This window comes from Seriola aureovittata, chromosome 5, assembly GCF_021018895.1.
Source record: "Seriola aureovittata isolate HTS-2021-v1 ecotype China chromosome 5, ASM2101889v1, whole genome shotgun sequence".
NCBI lineage: Eukaryota > Metazoa > Chordata > Actinopteri > Carangiformes > Carangidae > Seriola > Seriola aureovittata.
In genome coordinates this window covers 23,506,206-23,526,540 of record NC_079368.1, presented here as the reverse complement: position 1 = coordinate 23,526,540, position 20,335 = coordinate 23,506,206, and the positions used below count along the sequence as shown (strand labels likewise).

General features: G+C 39.2%; 1 protein-coding gene across 1 annotated transcript; it reads right to left on the bottom strand.

Annotated features, from left to right (window-relative positions):
- Positions 1 to 58: 58 nt before the first annotated feature.
- On the bottom strand, positions 59 to 18,645 carry lifra (LIF receptor subunit alpha a). Its single transcript, XM_056376020.1, has 18 exons — positions 18,507 to 18,645; positions 10,939 to 11,154; positions 10,560 to 10,696; positions 9,801 to 9,954; positions 9,248 to 9,517; positions 8,770 to 8,896; positions 7,694 to 7,830; positions 7,398 to 7,540; positions 6,948 to 7,101; positions 6,713 to 6,777; positions 6,248 to 6,485; positions 5,754 to 5,939; positions 5,425 to 5,526; positions 5,117 to 5,263; positions 4,755 to 4,892; positions 4,445 to 4,538; positions 4,179 to 4,245; positions 59 to 4,011 (listed from the first exon to the last, which is right to left on the bottom strand). Exons 2-18 carry the CDS (start codon positions 11,054 to 11,056, stop codon positions 3,322 to 3,324), a joined length of 2,967 nt encoding a protein of 988 aa, XP_056231995.1. The 5' UTR covers positions 11,057 to 11,154; positions 18,507 to 18,645; the 3' UTR covers positions 59 to 3,321.
- Between the last annotated feature and the right edge of the window lie 1,690 nt (positions 18,646 to 20,335).

Sequence of the window (20,335 nt, the reverse complement as noted above, 5' to 3'; positions counted from 1 at the left end):
AATTTCTGTGGAAATTATACCAGATTAATAGAAAAGTGAAAAACACTGACAAAACTAATAAGTGACCAGACAAATAACTTTATTGCCTTTAAACAAGTAGCATTTCAGTTTGTTACTAGTGTTAACATTTATTAATCACTCAGAAGCAGGTTTTCATTCAATCAATAGTAAAATATCTTGCAAAATATCATGAACATTTTCAGAAATGAAAGCTTTTTTTTTTTCAATACTTCAGTCATGTCGTCATGCACAACATTAGTCAGTGTTAGTGTTATAAAGCCATAGGGCAACACAAAGATGGAGTTGAACGGATTTACGAGCCACTGTTTTGTAGTAATAGTTTATACAGCATGCATTGATTTTTCAAAACATCTAGGGCCAGAGACACAGATGTGTAAGGCAGCAAGTGTACCCTGCTGTATAGACCTCAAAACTGTAATGCTCCACAGTGTTACATAGACTCCAATTAAAAATGTGGATGGACAATGGAAAAAAATAATGGACAGAATGGAGAATTGGATGTCAGCAGTTGCCATGAATAAGTCTGCATGGTGAGTACTCTGGCCCAACTTATCATGATGTGTCTGGTGAAAGCAACACTGCTCTGATAAGATAGGAATGCAAAACAGGCTAAACTATTATAAAGCGGATAGGATCACAATTCTATTCCATTGATTTTTCAGACACACTTTAGAGGTTCCCATGTGATTAAGCACACAAAGATACAGTTAAAGTGTGACGCTCTACATTTTATAGGACTCTATATATCTGGTGTCATCAACACAGACATTTGCCTTTATTCTCTTAATAAAGCTGGTTAGTCAACATTTACTCTGCATGTTGGAGTATAGGGAATATAATTTCAATTGCAAAACAACCAACGATTTTGTATTGAAATGAAAGAAAATGTAAATTATGTACAGTTAGTTATATAAAAACAAAGATTTAGAGAAAAATAAAAAAAAAAGTGCCATTTTGTTGATCCAAATCAACATAAAAGCATGTAACACATAGCGTTTATAGGTTAGTCTCCAAAGTTCTGCTGGTTTGAGAAGGCAGGCTTCAAAGGAAAAAATCTGCAGCCATGTTCAAATACTCAAAACTATATCCACCCTTTACCGCTGCCTTTAAGTGATCACTGATCTCACGCAATGAAATTCTTTACCCAATTTGAATGGTGCAAAGTGTAGCTTTTGACAAATTCTTTCAACCACCTCGTCCCATTAATCAAGTTAAAATTCAGATCAGTGTTACAAGTTAAAGAAAAAGAGGGGACACATTTTTCTCAGTAGTCAAAGAGGCCTGCCTGCCTGTTATGAGTTCATCAGTGAAGCCATCCATTATAGTTCATATAAGTCATCATTCATGTCACAGTAGTTTTACTTAAAGCTTGTTGGCTGGAGGCACTGAGGAACAACAGACCACAAGCTGCCACACAGGCAAGCCAGGGCCTAACTGAAATATACCATAAAAAAAACATCCTGGTTGCCACTTGATTAGAATGTCAAAGGATAATATTTGCATAATGATGCTTTTGGGAAGCCCAGCCGATGGTGCATCCTTAACAACCACACTGTACACATGAGTGGAGAGCTAATGGAGTATGTGAAGTGTACTTGGGCAATTAGTGCCCTGTGTTTGACACCATTATAGAGATGCCACAAGTGCTGTCAAGTGAACCAACATTCACAAGGTCATTTCTCTGTAATTTCTGTCAACAAAAGCCAAATGATAGCATTTCCCCATATATGCTTTCCCCTTGGTCCCTTTTTCCAATCACAAAATTTATATGGTGGCTTCAGGAAGCATTTGCAGTGAAAAGATAGTCACCTTTGGGAAAAAAAAAAAAAAAAAAAAATCTAAAAAATCTCCTTAAAATGTATCAAGCACAACAAATCAGCCCTCTATCTGGGCTTGAAAATAAAGCAACCAAACAGAAAGGATTCGCCACATCCACATAAATATACTGAGAGGGCTGACAGTAACATCATGACAATAATAGTGTAACCAAAGTTTAGAAATTACAGCACTGACTAAAATGATTAAAAACAGCCATCTTCTTCTACATCACACTCAGTGCCAGTGGAACCTGTATTCCCAGTACAGTGATCAGTCCTGAACTGCAATACTGTAGAAATTATTTTTCATTATGCATGACATTTACGAGTTAAGGCAGTGTGTGAAAGATGATTTAAACACCATAATTACCCACCTAAGTTCATTCTCATAATATGTTCAATATCATTAATAATCAACTTGAGGATAATTCACAACATATAACAACATTAACAAAAGGACACTGGCCTGACAATGAAATGCATTACTTAATAAGAAAAAAAAAACATTGAAAAAGGAAAATAACTACCGGTTTAGAAAGACAAAACAACAATAACACTCAAAAGAAACATAATAGTGTGTTTGTTCATTAAATTACATCAGTTTGTATTCATGTTCTAGCTTATATCAGTGTATATCCTCTGGGCACGTCACCCACATTATTCCAGACCATAAAAGAAAGCACCACTCCTGTATCTGTGTAAAATAATGACGATTCTCGTTCATAAGTGCATCTTTCAATTAACAACTTTTTACAGCCATACCTTCTCTCCTTTCAGCAGCTCATCAGCTGTCATGAATTAGGCAAGATTACCCCAAATGGCGGACCAGCAGAAGACATGGATACTATAAGGACAGCGAGGTCTTCTGTCTAATTAGCTACCATCTGTTCTGTAGTGCTCTTTGTCCTTTTATTTTTACACCGTCATTTGTTTCAAAACTCTCTTGCTTTCAGTTTACTTCTGTAGTGTAGTAAAGTTCACATCCCAAAAAATAAAAACATTTGAAATGCAAGCTAAAAACTGGATGGACTCAACTGAAACACAGGATATGCCGTTGCTAAATGCCCATTATAGGGAGTCACAGAAAAGGCAGTGAGAGGATTTATTGTAACAGCCACCAGTTTGCCAGGAGATGCAATAAATATGGCGGACAAGAGGTCTGAAGAAATATTTTTGAAGAGATCTGTTTTTGGACAGTTTTGACACATAAATATATGGATTTTGATCTATAATATTTACGTGAAAATGAAATTAACTATATATGTACCATATTTCTGTATTTTTGACATTCACACCTTAAATAGCATTATTAACCTGCTGTCAAAGTGCTAATGTATCGATGCAGTGGTACATCAGAGGGGATATTTACCTAGACCATATGGGCTAAGCTGGTTTGATGCATGAGACTGGTAACAGTAATAACTCTGAAAGTTTTACGTCAAACGCCCCTGGCCAGGCTGCTAGTAGTGAGACAGAGATGATATCAAGGTTTTGTGGATGACAGCAGATTGGTGAACCAGGTTGCTGCTGATGATGACAGCTGTCGTTTCTCCTCTGCGTGTTCCTCTCCTTCAGGGAGGAGGAACTGAGTGGAGGCGACAGACGTGGGGGACCCAAGAGAGGGTGCCAGGCCGCCACTTTCCCCGGCCTCCACGGGGGAGTCCAAATGCCAGGAGCTCTGGGGTTTGTAGCCCCCAGCACTGGCAGCCTGGGGCTCTAGGAAAGGTTCAGGTGAAACTAGGCCCATGTCATCACTTTGGGCTCTAGGTTGCATCTGGGGCCGGTAACCCCCTCCTCCACCCCCACAGATGACAGACTGATCAGCATGGGGTTGGTGGCCCTCGGAGGAGCTTTGTGGATCCAGCTGGAAGACCAACGAAGACCCTGATGTCTGAATACCTGTGTATGTCACATCAGTGCGTCCTGAATCCAAAGAGGATGCAGAAGAAGTAGAGGAGTCTGGGAAACGTGGTCTTATGGGCCTCTCATCCACTACTTGGTTGTAGTAGCGTAATGACGTCGGCTCATCTGTGTCAACTGGCTCGTCTCCCATCCCCTCTTCATCCTCATCTTCTTCAGGAATGACAACAAGCGCTTCTTTACTAGAATCCCACTCAGGCCTTTCTACGATATGGATGATACTGTGGGAAGATGGCTTCACATCCAACGGCCCCTGTAATACATTCAGAGACTTTACTTTGTCAGTTTAAATGGCCTAAGTCTTATCACCACGAATGATCAAAAACACAAAAATAGGGAATGGTGAATTGTTAGTTCTATATATAGAATTTAAAATGAGTTTAATCATGAGTGTCGTATGGTATTAAGCTGATACTGTACCTGTGTCCTTGACCAATCACCAGGCAGCTTGGGCTCAGGTATATCTGGATAGAACGCCTTTTTCACCCTGGTGGCAAAGTAAAATGTAACGTACATTATCATCAAATAATACCGCTTACTAGCTCATCTTCAACGCAGTGTAGAGATTAAACGAACTGGGTTTTTGCCAGTGTGGTAGATATCTTCACAAACGTTGCTTTGTGTGTATTTGTTACATTATTTATGAAACACATACAGAGACACGGGAAAGGAGCAAAAAGCCTCACCATTTCCTTTTCTTGTAGCAAACGAAGGTGACAATGACCAGGAATAAGGCTGTGACTCCCAGAGAAATCAAGACTTCCATGATCAGCCAATCATCTGTTAGGACAGGACAGAAGAAATATTAGAGATATTAGCAAGATATTTTTCCCACTGTGTAAAATGAACCCAAATTTGGTTACCTGCAAGCATTTATTTATAAAAGAAGCCTCTTTCGTAGACTCAAATAACAGTAACAGTAATAATTGTAGAATCAACACAAATGTTGTTCGGTACCAATGTCGTAGCTATACACATAGCTATACATTCACGTACTGTATGGCTCCGGCGTTATGGAGCCGGTGGCGACTGTGTCCTCGCCTGCTGAGTTGTAGGCCTTGATAGTAAATTTATGGGGGCCGTCAGTGACTCCCTTTACTATGTAGCTCCTGCTTCCTTGCTCTGGCAGATTGGCTGTTCAAAGGACGGGGTGAAAAACAAAGGGTAAGAGGCACGGGAAGGAAAAGAAAGGAGGAGAAAAGGAGAGAGGCAGGAGAGGGAGCAATGAGGAGGAAAGTTTAACATATTACAAAATGCACTTTCTAAAATATATTTTGCTTTTGATTGTTGTAATAACACGAATTGTGCATTTTTGTTGTATATGATTCCTTTTTCAAGCTCTCTACCAGAATATTTACCTAGAAGTTTGAGCTCGGAGCCAGTGCTGTTGTAAATGTTGTAGCCAAGGAGGAAGCCTCTTCTGTTGACCACTGCAATCTCTTCCCAGGTGAGAAGAATATCAGAGTTCTGCTGACTGATTGACAGGCGGACAGAAGTGGAGGGGACTGTGGAAGCCGCAAGGAAAGGAAAAAAGAAAATTGAAGCGAGGGCAGTATAACAGAGAGAATCAGAACAAGGATTTAGCAATTAAAATGCACAGGTACGGTTCCTGAAGTCATTGCTTTTTCTAAAAGGGTAAGCTTTCCACATGCAGTGCTATCCTTACCCAGCTCCTGCATGTATCCCTGCCAGCGCTGCAGCAGTACTGGGGCATCTGAGGAGCAGCTGTACAGGGAAAAGTTGTACCTCACACCCGATTGGAAGTTGGCTGATGGCAAATAAAGACATTATTATGTATTATACAGTATAATTTCACATGTGACAACCCTCTCTATTGGCAGATACTAGAGATTCAACTTACGCTTCAGACAGTGGAGTTTTTAGCTAATACTGACTTTAGAAATACATACAGTACATTTTAAATATGATGAATACAATGCTCTATTTACACAATTTTTTTTTTTTTTTTTAAAGAAGGCTTCTAAGATGGCTTACCTGACTCAACTGAGACATTAGTGTTTCCAGAGGCCACCTTGATCCACTCCACAGGACAGTCCCGTGTGCAGACGGCATCATTCCATTCCACAACATAACCACAGGTGGCATTGGCATCGCTCTGCCAGGAGAGAGGGAAACCTCTGTCCGTATAACCCACCCTGGACACGGCAAGAGGTTCCACATCTGGAAAGAAGAAAATATAGAAGCCGCATGTCTTCACATTCTCCTTTTATAATTGACAGCTGCTGTAGTCTTCCAAGTAAGACATATTTTTCAGGATTGTGAAACCAAACAGACAATGAAAAATCATCCAGTTGCTCTCAGTGCCTATAACTTAACTGACTAAATATGTTTATGTTGCATACACTGTATATCACATATAGTTTAAGTTGTGCCTTTGAGGATAAACAAACTAGTCACTTTTTGCTGTCTTACTTTCTTTGTCGGATGGTAAAACATCCCAAACAAATTTTCTTTCCATTTCCACATACCTGTCAAATGTAGAGGTATAACCACACTTGCAGGTTGAGATAACCCATCAGCATTCTTTGCACTGACGGTTGCTATAACCTTGCGGTCACTGCTGAAGGTAGCGATCTGTGTGAGGTTGACTGGTGCAGCAGTAGTATCTGGTGAAAAGATTTCTGTGTGCTGTACGTTGTCATCAGCGCTCCAGACAGTGATTTCATAACCTGTGATCTGACCGTGGCTCTGCCTATGTGTCAGAGGCTTGAATAAATCAAATCAAACGGGAAGGAACCGGGGGAGAGGGAAAGACAAGAGACAATTTTAAATCAACTTTTACTTGCAATATATTCATGAAATATTTACAACAGGTCAGCCCTCTGTATGTCAAAATGGATAAAGATAGTTACAAAGGATAAAGACTAAAATACAAGAACCCTGACAAACTTTCATAATCTGAATCTGGTTTATCTGAATATGCTGTAAATCACCTTCCAAACGACCTGCCCAGTGTTGTCCCTGTTCATCCACATCCATACATCAGGAGCATCTGGAACTGAGAGAAGACAAAGATATTCTTGATCAAAGTTGGAAACAGTGGCATTACTGCTGGTGCTTCATATGTTGAAAACATTGCTAAGAGTCAATTAATGACAATTAGTTGCTGCCCTAAATTCACTGAAATCTCTACTAAAATAAAAGCGATACCAAAAATGAACCCCTTACTATAAGTTTTGGTTTTGAAGGTAAATGGTTCACTCCAGTTTCCCCACTTCCAGAAATTCTGCTGGGCACCGCAGCGGATATGAACAGTGTAATCTTCATCTGGATAAAGGTCCGATAACACCACCGACTGCAGACCCACACCTGAGAGGGTATGCTGGACACACACATCAGACTTCATTACTGTTTGGTACATTGATGGTCACACAAGTGGAGAAAACATTATTAAAAGCAATGTAGAAGATCATTAGTATGTTGTAATGGAGATGTGGTAGAAGAAGGGAAGTGATATTGCTACGCTGCCATACGGAAAACACACAAACAGAAACCATTTGAGATGGAAGGTTCTGTATATGGATACAGACAGAGCAAACGAATACAAACAAATAAAGAAATGGTCATCCCCTGCAACACACACACACACACACCTTAGCACACACTCAAACAACTCACATTTGTTTTGGATCCATGGCAGGTGAGCGCTACCTGGCAGACGAGAGCCAGGAAGGAATAGCTGTCGTACTTCCACTCCCACAGCACAGTCGCATTGAAGGCATGGACGACAGATCTCAGGTTGGCAGGTGCGACTGGACGCACTGAGGAGAAAGGGTGAAACAACAATCAGACAACTAAGAAGGATGAAAAACTATTATGAGTGTATTTCATGTCTATGTTTACCTCTACTTTGAAAATTTGGTTTAAAAAAACAAGGTCAGATGATTTTGATAAGGCAAGGGTAATACACCAACCTCTGTGACTGAGTTCAGCAGAGTCAGTGAGGCTGTACTGGCCGAGAATATTCACAGCTACCAGCGTCCAGTTACCCTCCCACTGGGCCACACTACACTCTTTCCACTTCTGCTGTGGTCTGTTCTGTGTACAATTCCTAAAAACAAAACAAAACAGATAAAGAATAAAAGGCAGATTCACTGAAAATGTGAAAATGAAAACAACCAAATTCAATTTTAAATAAAATATAATCACTTTAGACACTCATCTAACCTACAGATAAAGACACAGGCCCACACACATTCATAATGTAACAGCATCCATGGCCAGCCTTCAGGCAATTCCTGTAAAAGGTCTGGCCGCTAGCCAGTCCACTATCAGTCCACACAGAAGCAGCAAGTAGTTAGTCAGACTAAGTGCTTTATATTTCTTGTCATCCTCTCTCGGTAGATTTTTTCCCTAGGCAGAAAACAAATTTTTGAGAAAGGCAGGTCGAACGATAATAATGCAGAGATATTTTCTCAGCGACAAAGTGACATTGCACCACATCCTGGAACGTCCAGAAACGGCTATGAATCTGGCCAAAACAAACAAATAAACAAAAAACACACATCAGTCCATCACTGTCACCTCCATCCCAGACCATTACAACTCTCTACTGAGTGTTTCCAAAATACTGTGTCTTTGCTTTTTCCTGTTTTATCGCGTCTGGGATGTGAGTCAGACACAGATTCGGTTGTATGATTGTCGTTCAGTGTGTTCACAATGGTGTTAATGCTCGGAGCATTGAACTGTGTGGACTGCATAACAATTCCAAGACGGCCTGGAAAAGTGGGTGTGGATTTTTGAGAACTGTTAAGAAATCGGTCTCCAAATCAGAGACATGCTGAACATGTGTCCTGTTCAATACATTTTAGAAGGTGTGGCCTGCTTTTTGTGGAAGTGTGAGTGTGTACAGCTCTGCCACCTAACCCCAAGGCCTATAGTTTCCGCCAAGTATCAGGTTTCAGATATGGTTACAGTCATTATGTTGCATACATGTGTGAGCTGAGGGGAGGTTTAGGTATTTCCATTGATTGTGTTGTGACTATGCTACCTCTTGTTCAACGAGTAGACTGTTCCTCTTCTGCCATAGAGGTGTGTATCTCGTGCTTCACTCCATTTGCATACAGCTGAGGTTAAGTCATGAGTCTCACACACAAAATCAGTGAGCAGTGGTGGATCTGGGGATGGGGACACCAAGAAGAAACTTGCTTACTTGCTTCATCACATACATGTATAAATAAAGATTACATACATTTGAATAATTACCAAGACAAGCTCTGGAATAATCTATAGACTCTTTCACATGCATCACATTCACATCAGCAGGAAAATTCAAGCAGTTAGAGCTGTTTGAACTCCCTTAACTCTTAAATCGACAATAAAAATTCACAAGCTGTATAACAAGTTGCATCTTTCACTGCCCCCTTCAGAGGCATCTATCATTTCTCAGTCTGACTGACCAATTTACTTTGTGCAAACTCTCTCTGCCACTCCAACCACCTTCATCCATCTTAGATAAAACTTCTTACATCCAACAAACACCACGGTTCCTGTCAGATCCACGTTGTCGTAACAGATGACGTTGTTTCCCGAGCTGCCGGACGGTCCATGATTAACCACCGTAGTGGCGTAACTTCGTCTACTCAGTCGTGTCGTGTTCATGACTGTGCCGCTGTAGCGGATGGTATCAAAGACCCTCCCCTCTTGTACAATGCAACAGAAGGTGGTGTTGGCCCCCACAGGTACAACTCTGTCAACAGGGTACATCTGGGATTTCTCATTGCTGGGGAGATCATTTCCTGAAAAGAAGAAGTGAGCGAGAAAGACAAAAGCAGAGTGTTAAAAGGGAGAGAGGTATAAATACATATCTATATTTAGATACTAAAAAGGAATGTTGTTTATTTTTGACTTAAAAGCGAGATTTTGCAGAGAAAAATAATCTGAATTAGAAATGGTCTCAACTCCCTCTGAATGAATACATGCATTATGTTAATCCCAAATTGACAGGTCAGGCAAAGCAGTATTTATGTTTCTCTAATGGTATCCTATAATATCTATGGATGTAATTACTGTCCCTCTAACCTTGAAGTATCTGAGTGTTGCTCCATTCACTTGTTGTCTGTCCATCTCTTGAGCGGATTTTGATGGACAGCGAGGTACACTCCAGAGGTTCAACTGAGCTCCAGTTCCACTGGTGCCAACCACTCACCTGATTCACTGCCACAGACACTGTTTCCTACAAATAAGAAGAAATAACACGGAGAGAAAACAGTGAGGGAGTGAACCAGAACAAAATGAAGCTGGTAGATGATGACAGTCACACAGTAACTCAGCAAGGAAAACAAACACACTCCTCTGATCATTATATCATCTCCATAACCTATGATATAATGTAAAATCAAATCAACTATTATAGCAAAATGTGCTACAGAGTCAAATTAACTATAAAGCATAATCATTAAAATATATTTGGCCAATAAATCAGCAAGGCTGATATTAGCTCATTACAGTTTTATATACATGTTCTGAAACAGTGTTACTATAGTTTGTCCACCAGGAATATTAATTGTAAACTGTAAATTGTCCTGCTCAGTCTTAATCACAAATTGTTATCAAAGATGTATACTTGTTTTGAGATGTGCAAAAAAGAAAAAATAACTCAGCCGATATTTCATTATCAGATTTTTGAGACTCTCAAATTTCCGTATCAGCATCAGCCTCAAAAATCCTTTATCTATTAGGTTAGAGCTCCTTTCACATGAGAATGTAACCAACTTGTAAAGCAACTGAACAATAACAAAAGTGAGAGAACAAATTCAACAAAGAAAGAAATGTTCTTACGTAGAAGACAGTTTCATTGAATTCAGTTCTTAGAATCATGAGGTCAAATGTTGTGGCCGCTCCTCCAAGCCATGATATGGACAGTTGCTGTGTATGCTTGTCGGCTGAGAGGCTCAACTGCTGGGGTACACTGAGGACTAAAAAAAAAAAAAAGATCAAAACAGGATTAAAAGATTTAAATAGCATAGTAAACATACTCATTGCAAGTTCAAATTGGCCCCAAAGCCCCAAAGTGCAAACCTTTCCATATGCACCTGCTATACTGAATCAATATTCACCACTTTGCGGACATCATGTGCACTGAGCATTGCAGATTATTGATTTATTGATTATTGAATGTCGAGGGTGGAACTTTCCCTTAATGTAGTCCAGTTCTTACCGTCTTTGGATTGAGTGTGTATAGCCGAGAGGCTCAGGACAACACAGATGAGCCAGACAGGGCTACAGTTAGGCTTTGAGTTGGGAGTGACACTTAAGCGAGGCATGGTGATCAACATGCCGAGTCACTGTTTGCAGTTACAAAGGTGGTGGTCCTCTCCGCTACAGTAACACCGTGCTAGACATCCCAAGAGGCAAGATGCAGACAGAGGGCGCCCTGTGGGAAAAGACAGCAGAGGAGGGGAATGGTGTTTGTTCAATGAATGCAACAGACATCTGCTAACACACAGACAGATTTGTCAGCTAACTGGGAAAAACCTATTTTATTTAAATAGAACTCAGACTGTCAAGACACAGGGCTGTTTCATGCTGTGAAGGTGGCGTTAGGCTGGGGACAGCTGTTGTGAAACTGTGAAGTTGGAGTCATGTGAACATGATGCACTTATTCAATGGATGTTCTGGTATGCACAGTAATTTCATAACATTTCTGTAGAGATTCAGCTAGTTTGTGCCTATCCCCGTTAGGTTCTGGGGAGGTGTTGCAATCTGTTGTGCCTTTTTGAGTTTCCACACTGATTCCCCATCAGCCGTGCGTGTTGTATGAATGGACTCTAAAGCCTGAGGTAACACTGCCAGGAAAAGCCAAATTTTACATCAACACAAGAAAACACATCCCTCTGGCAGCTGCTTTCAGCCTAGACATGGAAAAAGGGTCAGAGAATGTTGTTTATGTGCAGTAAAGCTTGCCCTTGTTTATCCAGTTCATCTGTCCTCTTCTCAGCTTGTGTAGTTTTTGAATGCTGAATGCTTGGTTTTGCTGTTTAACTAGTAAGAATGCTACTATCTACAGGTTTTGGTCATAGCCAGATGGAGATCAGGTAGACAGAGACAGTAGAGCTGGAGGCAAAGACAGCTGAGAGCTGCACGTCCATATGTAAGGCATTTGGAATTGCCTCTGTTTAATGGGTGCAATACAAATACAAAGAAAGTGCCTTACCTACATTTACAGTTACTTTAATTTCAGTATCATTTCAATAAGATATACATAGCCAAACGTGTAAGTACAGTCCTCCAAACCCACAAAGCAAGAGAAAAGTTACGAAAGAAATACAAACTCTTCAAATAAAACAATCAGCAGCTACATTTCACAGGATGCACTGCAGCATTTATTTGCACTGCATGCTTAACAGACCCTCAGACACAAACACCTCTATTCAAGGCAGCTGGAAGCAATGAAAATACACCTGAAGAAACATGTACAACTATATGGAACCTTTTTTTCCAGAGAAGTTATTTTCAACTAGCATAAACTATACTAAATGAAAGGCCGCGGTGTATTCAGTTCTACTAACAACATACCTCCTTCTCGGACACCTTTATATAAAGGGTTACACTGCCAAGACTTGCTCACTGGCTGTGGATGCCTGTACCACAACAACTACACACCTGTACTATTACATTTTGTGCTCCTCCTAGCTCCTCCTTGCTTTTACAGCAAACAGGTTCAATGTATAAGTTAACAAAATTAAGAATAGAACCAAACCCATCAATCAATCAATTGACAGAACATTAATCAGCCACTATTTTGATAATAGATTAACATTTATTGGTTCCATTAATAGGATTTACTCTGTCTTTGACTTATGTGATCATAAACTGAATAGGTTTGGGTTTTGTACTGTTGGTCTGACAAAACAAGCAATTCACAGACATCACCTTGGGCTATAGGAAATTGAGATGGGCATCTTTTACTATTTTTAACATTTTATAGACCAAATGATTAATTGAAAAAATCTGCAGATGATCCTTAGCCTGGATGAACCTGCATGTGCATGTCTGTGCACATAACTCTTTTTGTGTGTGTTTAACTGTCACCGAGATGCTGCGATGCAGGTTGTCTGGTTTCATTTGAGTCATGCTGGGACAGGCCTCAAACTTGGTACCTTGATAAAACAATGCCTGCAAATACTGCCCATCCCATTACGGCAACAATACAAGCTAAACACAAAATACACAGGCACGCACAAACACGCGAGCAAAGCCTGTTTTTCATGGCTGAATAAAGGACTCCAAACATAAGATGAAACAACAAATACAACAATGCATTATGCAGACAGTACAGTGTTACCCTAATATAACCTCAGTGGGTTATTTCATTTGATTTAAAATGTGACCACTGCAAATCCTCAGTGTGAACAAACATGGATAGACATCTTTGCCGACAGTTGTCTATTCAACCTAAAAGCAACAAAATACACCAGACTTCAGAGGAAAAAATTCTAATTCATTGTAAATGATCCGAATCTGCATTGAAATTTGATAGGTTCTTCCCTGGCCCATTACCCACCCCTGCACCAAGTTTGGTTCAGTACTTTTTGCATAATCCTGCGGACAAATAAGCAGCATCAACAAGAAACAACAATAAAATACATCCCTGCTCTCAAACTCTGACAGCAATCTTCAACAATCTTACAACTTGCAGCCCTTCATGGCACTGCACATGAGGCTACACAAACAAATACACCCTATTTTAAGAGAAGAAAAAGCTCACACTACGGGAAATGAGTACGGCAGCACATTTTTTTCCTCTGCTTATCTTAGTGCCTCCTCAATGTTTCATTTTAAGTCACAAGTTAGTTTCATTTTTATCTCATCGTTGGTGAAAGACTGAAGGTAGAATGCAAACACAGGAATAAAATGCAGTGATAAAAACGAGTGGATACTGGACATGGAAATATGTGGGTCAGATTTTAAAAAAAATATTACAAGGGGCTTTTGAAAACCTTTTGGTGTAGGAATACAAGTATTGTAAATAAGTAAACAAAAAAGATCTAGAGTTTATAAAACAAAAATTGAGTTACAGCATTGAAATGAAAGCAAAACAGCTTGTTTGTTTGCATGAAGTCTAAAGAAATCTGTGTTATTAATCACTGTGCACATTTTCTCTCCTTTGGGTGATTCTGCAGCAGCAGGACTGAGAGAGGAATTTCAAATCCTTGATGTGCTTTTATTTTTGGCTCTTAAAGTGGTTTCACATATGGTTTTAAAAAGAACTCCTATTCAGACATGTAGCGTACATGGTGGAACTTTAAGGTCACACCCATCCAGTTGTAGGCTTTGTATGCACAACAATGTTTTTTACTGTGAATTTCATGTGAAAGCCCGAGGTACACTGATGTTTGATTAATACAATATTAATACTGCGGAGCCTTCATTCAGCGACTATTTCTGCAGCCAAAAAAAACAAGAAGGTCTGAACAAATGTGTGCTTCTGGGAGTTTCTGGCTTGAAAACCATCACCTCCAGATGAAATTCAGAGGCATGGCTCAACATAAATACAGCTGTTTAGGGTCAATGTTTCACACACTTACGTGCCTGCACCAAAATGGTTTCTGAGCCTGCAACAGGCCGAGTGGGCCCCCACATGAAAAGAGCAATTACATGTTTTAGTGATCTTGGATCCTAAAGAACATTACTTTTCCAACTTCAGCACCAGGCTGAAATGTTTTACAACCTCCAATATATCCTACAACCTTCAAGCCCTGAAAAAAAACAAAAAAAAAAACATACTGCACTGATGGGAAGCGGGAAAAACAGCCACAGATTCTGGGAAATCTCACCAAGAAACTGATAGCTACAAATGCACACCATCACACAAATCAATACCTCTTAGCTGGGCTCTGGTCCTTGTCCTTGCAGCAGTAATAAATATGACCACAAACTACAAAAACCACGAGGATCTTGTTGTTACTTAAAAACCAAGCCCAAACTTCATCTGTATGCCGGCAGAAGTCCTATTTTCGAAAAAAAAAAAAAAAAAATGACTCACCTAAAAAAACAGCGTCGTGATTTAGAGTTTGCCTCCTCCCTAAACACTGGACTTTGCCACTGTTGTGTTTGACTATTCATTTGTGAAAGAAAGCCTTTTGGAGTGAGCCATGGAAAATGCCCAGGTATACTCACACACAAAATATACTGTGCAGGACTGACCACCCCGTCATTTCTCAGAAACCACGCTCACTCTAAAAGACCTCATTTGTCCCTAGCTTAGATATCTAACTTGTCAATATGTAACATATCCCCATTTCCAGTATATTAATTCAGGGATTTAAACAGTTACTGGCATACGCAAAGTTACATGTGTTTTCTTTGAATGAGTGTGTATTTGTGTTGGCCTGGCAAATTCACTCCACATAATAACCATTTTGTATTTCAGCTAACGTTGCCCTGGAATTAATGGTTGTTAAATCAAATAACTATTCAGTCTAAAATAATAACAAATGGCCCTAACAAGTTTCCAGAGCCCAAAGGGATGTTTTAATTTTTTTTGTCTGACAAGGTGTAGCCACCTAATGTTTGGTATTATTATTTGATAAATGCTGCGTCAAGTGACATAAACAGTCAGTGATAAATAATTAATCAAACAGCTACTGATCTATCAACTGTTTCAACACTAGTTTCCGTTTAAAAGACATCCTAAAGTATAAAGTGAAATGTTATCCCTGTTAGAAACCGAGACAAATATAAAAATGAACTGGAGCCAAAACCAAAATTACACCAAACTACCACTGCTCAGAGACGAAAAACCTGCTCATGGAAAACACTAAAGTTTCATCATTATTTAAATAGACATCTGATTGTGATGAAACCTTTTATATGTGAGCTGTAGTGTTTTCCAAGCAGTAGTAGACTCAGTCTAACCCTTTTTATCTTCATCTATCTTTATGCACAGCCACCAACCTTAAAGCACCTTACTATTACATCCACATTTTTAAACAAATATCAAAACTTCTGACACTATCGTCTTAACTGAAAGTGTGTGGGATGGCAGCTGAAGCCAAATCCAGGGAAAACTTGTGTGTCTGTTCTCAGCCTACACACAGCAACGCTGTCATTACGCTGTCATAAGATGACCACCAGGACCAAAGAAATAAGCACACAGTGGCTCTAGTGTACTATATAAGTGTGGTGGCATTTTGAAACATGAGCTAAAGTTGCAGCTAATTATGTTTGACCTTTGAATGGGACTAGAGGAAGACCGGATGCTGGTGAGAGAATAAGTTTTTTAAAAAAGAGAGGGGTAACAGATGAGTTTGTCTGTGGGAAATGTCGGTGTGCTGACCTCAGTAGAGAAGGGACATTCAGTCCTGAGTGTGTGTAACTTTTGGACCTCAACCAAACAGCACTTCCTTCCTTCCCTTTTCCTCTGTAACCCTTTATGAGTGTAAAATGTAAATCTTAGAAGCAACAGGAAGTGAGTAAAAGTCACTTTAAAAACATAAAATTTGTTTTTAGATGTTTGCTTCTAAATGAATGGCTTAAGACAATAAAAAACACACGGACAGTCAAAGGTATGTCCTTCCAACAAACTACTCTCGTCTTTTTTTGGAACAATAACAGCCAAGTGACTAGTAACAAAGAAAACATACCAACAGTGAGGCTACTGTTGTGCCAGGTACAATGAAGACGAAGACAGTGCCAAGGGAAAAGGAGCGTTAAAAGGATTAAGGTTAATATTAGTCTGTCATCTGTTGAATGCAAATGTAAAGATGGAATAACAGGAATCGTTTGCAGCTGCAGCCACTGTAACACCTGTGAACAAGTGATTGTTGATCCATCTCAACTGTCTCCTTTTGATGCACTTTCTGTATTTCCACTTTTTTTATGTGTTACAGTTCTGAAATGGTCACACGAAGAAACATTATAATTAGTGCACAATTTGTGTCACCTGTTACAGTAACTTATTACTGAGTAGGTTGTGTTAGTGCATGATCAAAGTTTTAAAAGAATCTGACATCTCCACCATGTTTTCTGTGAGAAAAATACTAGAAGAAGAATAAAGGCCTATTTTCTCCATAAAGGGCTGACAACCTTGGAACACATTACCAACTGAAATCAGATTAACTGATGATGGCTAAAAGCAAACCAGAGCTGTACCCATTTGTAGCTAATTGTATCGTATTGTTAATTGTTTTGTTTGACTATTTGTCTACTTGTTTTGCTGTTGCTGTGTCTTTTTAGACTGTACATCTGACCATTTTAGCTAACTATATGGTGTTATTAATTGTTTTGTCTATTTGTTGTTATTGTTATCGTCTCTCCTTAGATTGTAGAATTTTATTATACTCCCATATCTGTAGTGTATTGGATTTAAGATAATGAAACCCGACTATTTTAATTACACTGTATATGTAAAGCCAAACTCGGGACAAGATTTGAAAACTAGCAGTATCTATAAACTCTCTGTGCATCAGTTTCATGCTCTGAATTGGAACTATGTTAAATTGCATCACCCCTATTAAATAAGTAAATAAACTACAAAAAACTAAAGAGAGGAAAAGAACTCCATGAGAAACACATTATAGGCTATTTGTATCACTTTCAATTTCACACAACTTTATATTGAAGGAAACAACAACAGTGTTGCTCACTTGAAAATTAAAGTGAATTTAAGTGGACTTTGTGAATCAAAATCAAATCAAATTGGTAGGTATCCAGCCCTACTATCTTTTTCACAACACAGTGTAAAAATGAACACAAATCCTCTCATTTTAAGACCAAGAAAGAAAACAAACAGCTGTGTAGTGGATCCATTCTGCAGCACACTGGCAGGGAAACTAAATGATTAACAGATTTTGATAAAAGACGACTTGATTTGACTAGGGCTTAACAATTCATCGAAATATTAACAGAGTTGCAAAATGGCCAAGTGCAATATGCAAACTGCAGGGCCTGGAATTTTTTGATAAGGTAAAATGTGTCAAGACATATTATTATAAATTAAGCCCCAGCCTACAAATCCTATTCTCCAGATGTAAGGGAACATGCTTGTTAGGTAAAGTCCCCCTGCAAAAAATCACATCGTCATAATTTTTACATTTTTTTCAGTGAAAATGAAAAAGTCACTGTCCATTTCCACCAAAATCGCAATTCATTATAATGTCTGTCAAATCTTAACTATCTGTGAAAATAAAAATAAATGTTTTTTTCGCATATCGTTCAGCCCTATTTCTGACCCCATCAGTCCTTGAAAAAAACAACCATGATGACGAAATACACATTATAATATTGTACCCTGGGGGACCCCAATAAACAAAAATGACACCAAGGTGTAAAATCATGCCTCCTCTGGATTATAACCGTGTACATATTAATGTGCAATAGCTGTTTTTTACTCTGATTCTGTTCTTCCAAAAAAAAGTGGCTACTATAGCTGATATCCCAAACTGCACCATCGCAGGACGGTTTTCATCATTAGCATTAGCAACTGGGCAGCATGATGGATACCGTAACAGCAAGTCTCATCTTAAACAACAACGGACAGTGATTATACTTTATAAATGTAGCTGCCATTCTCACAGCATCTTATCAAGAGAGACAGTGTAGATAATGTGGATGAATTGGGTTGACATTTTACATGTCAAATTCACTACCAGGCCAGCACCCAACCACACACAGTGGAACACACAGGCCACTGATGTTTTGGGGGAAAACACTGCTAGCAACGGTAGCTATCCACATACTATCATTAAACTGTTATTTTGAGTTCACAAATAAAACCAAAATTACCTCTAATGTAGAAAAGGAATCTTTCTCTCAGTGCTGTTCTGCTCTATATCCAGTAATCCAGTTTCTTAAAAACCCGTGACAATTATTTCTGACAGCTCAGTGTCGATATCTCCACAGTCCCGTCTCTGCGCCGTGTAGTTAGCCCATTCCCAATGAAGCCAGTGTAGGATGGGATTACTGGAAAAGAACATAACAGGCGTTTGATTGACGGTTGCGTTGACCAATAGGCTTCGACTAATCCGGGTGGAGAGGGCGGATCCCATGGCTCAGGGAGAGGGCGTTCTCCTGCTGCGTTCAAGTCACTCAGCACACACGGGAAGGTTAGGGTCATGACACCCGTCCAGACCTCTATCAGGACTCCTCACCGATTTTCTCCCACAATACTGTGGGACGCAAATGCACCCATTTGTATATCATTTGGGAAAACATGAAAGTTGCCCAGGAAAAAAAATAATCCTAAACCTGCACCATATTTTGAATCTAACCACAACACAACCGATTTTGACAATGACTAATTTTCATTACTGTCACATAAAAAGAGACAAAGATTGTCTGATGTGACTATTTTGAACTTACATGACATATGTGGGAAATGAATTTGGCATAAACAACATCCCTAATCTTGACATCTATTTTTGTTGCATTATGCCCAGATTTAATGTTAAGGTGACAAATCTACTAGACCATAATAATATGTGCTGCTCTAATGAGCACTCATGGATCCACAACAAGGCCAAGTAAATGTCTTCATGGCTCTGAACTGAATATTAGGCTGAAAGAAGAACATTTACGCTAATGATATTACATTTCTTTAAAGAATATCATCATAGGATAAACAACATGTACATGTACTGTAATATTATCAGACAGTATTTTATTGTATTTACTCCTGATCACTCTGTTCACATTCCCTCCTCTTTTCTTCTTCTTTCACTCTATCAGCTCCACTCATCTATCCCTGGAAATGTCCTGCTGACTGCTGCTTTGGTCATATTCATCAAGTAAAGTCCAGTCCAGGCTCTGATGCTAATAATTTATGAGTTTTTTTTTTTTTACCTCAAAATTGTTGTTGTTGTTGTTGTCATTATTGTAAGGGAAATTGTTGTAATTTAGAACCAGAGGTAATAAAGTTGTATCCTGTATTCAATCATGTTCTTTGTTAACAGGATAAACAGAACCCTGGTGAATGATTGAGATTCCTTTTTTCCTTTGCATGCATTAAGAATGTAAGATGTTTTAGTTACCCTTTCCTTATTATTTTGTGGTATGCATTGCAAGGTATTTACTTTTGTTTGTTGTACTGAAGAAATCACCCATTCATCTATTCATCCATCCATCCATCCATGCATTCTACCATCAGTTCCATGCTGAATTTCCTAAACAAAATAAATGATTAAATGGCTTTTGGATCCATGTGTTTAATGTGTCCACTAGTCGCCCCTGGTGACCTGGATGGTTTGATGAGGATGAAAATGATGTGAATCATATGCTGTGGCCTTCACAAATCACCAGATCTCAACCCAGTTTAACAACCACTGAAGCTCAACACCTTACAAATACACTTAATCTTGGTTTTTATTTAATTTGTCAACTGTCTGGTATATTATACATCACTGAGCTGTTTTGCTAGTATATACATTAGTTATACATTTATTAGGCTGCCACATTATTTACAAAGACCCAACACTGTTCCTCAGTTATTTTGATTGGATTAAGCTGTGCAACAATCCCTAAACCTTTTACGTTCCAACCATATATCGAACCGACCCTTCATCTCTCTCTCTCCCGCCACCTTTATAAATAAGAATGAACGGTAGCCTGCACACAGC

Bases quoted from the DNA above. Each gene is read 5' to 3' on its own strand.
- lifra (XM_056376020.1), bottom strand. From the start codon at position 11,056: ATGTTGATCACCATGCCTCGCTTAAGTGTCACTCCCAACTCAAAGCCT. The intron at 9,955-10,559 runs GTAAGAACATTT...TCTTATTTGTAG, and splicing joins TCAATGAAACTGTCTTCTAC to GAAACAGTGTCTGTGGCAGT. The intron at 6,778-6,947 runs GTAAGGGGTTCA...GTCTTCTCTCAG, and splicing joins CTTCAAAACCAAAACTTATA to TTCCAGATGCTCCTGATGTA.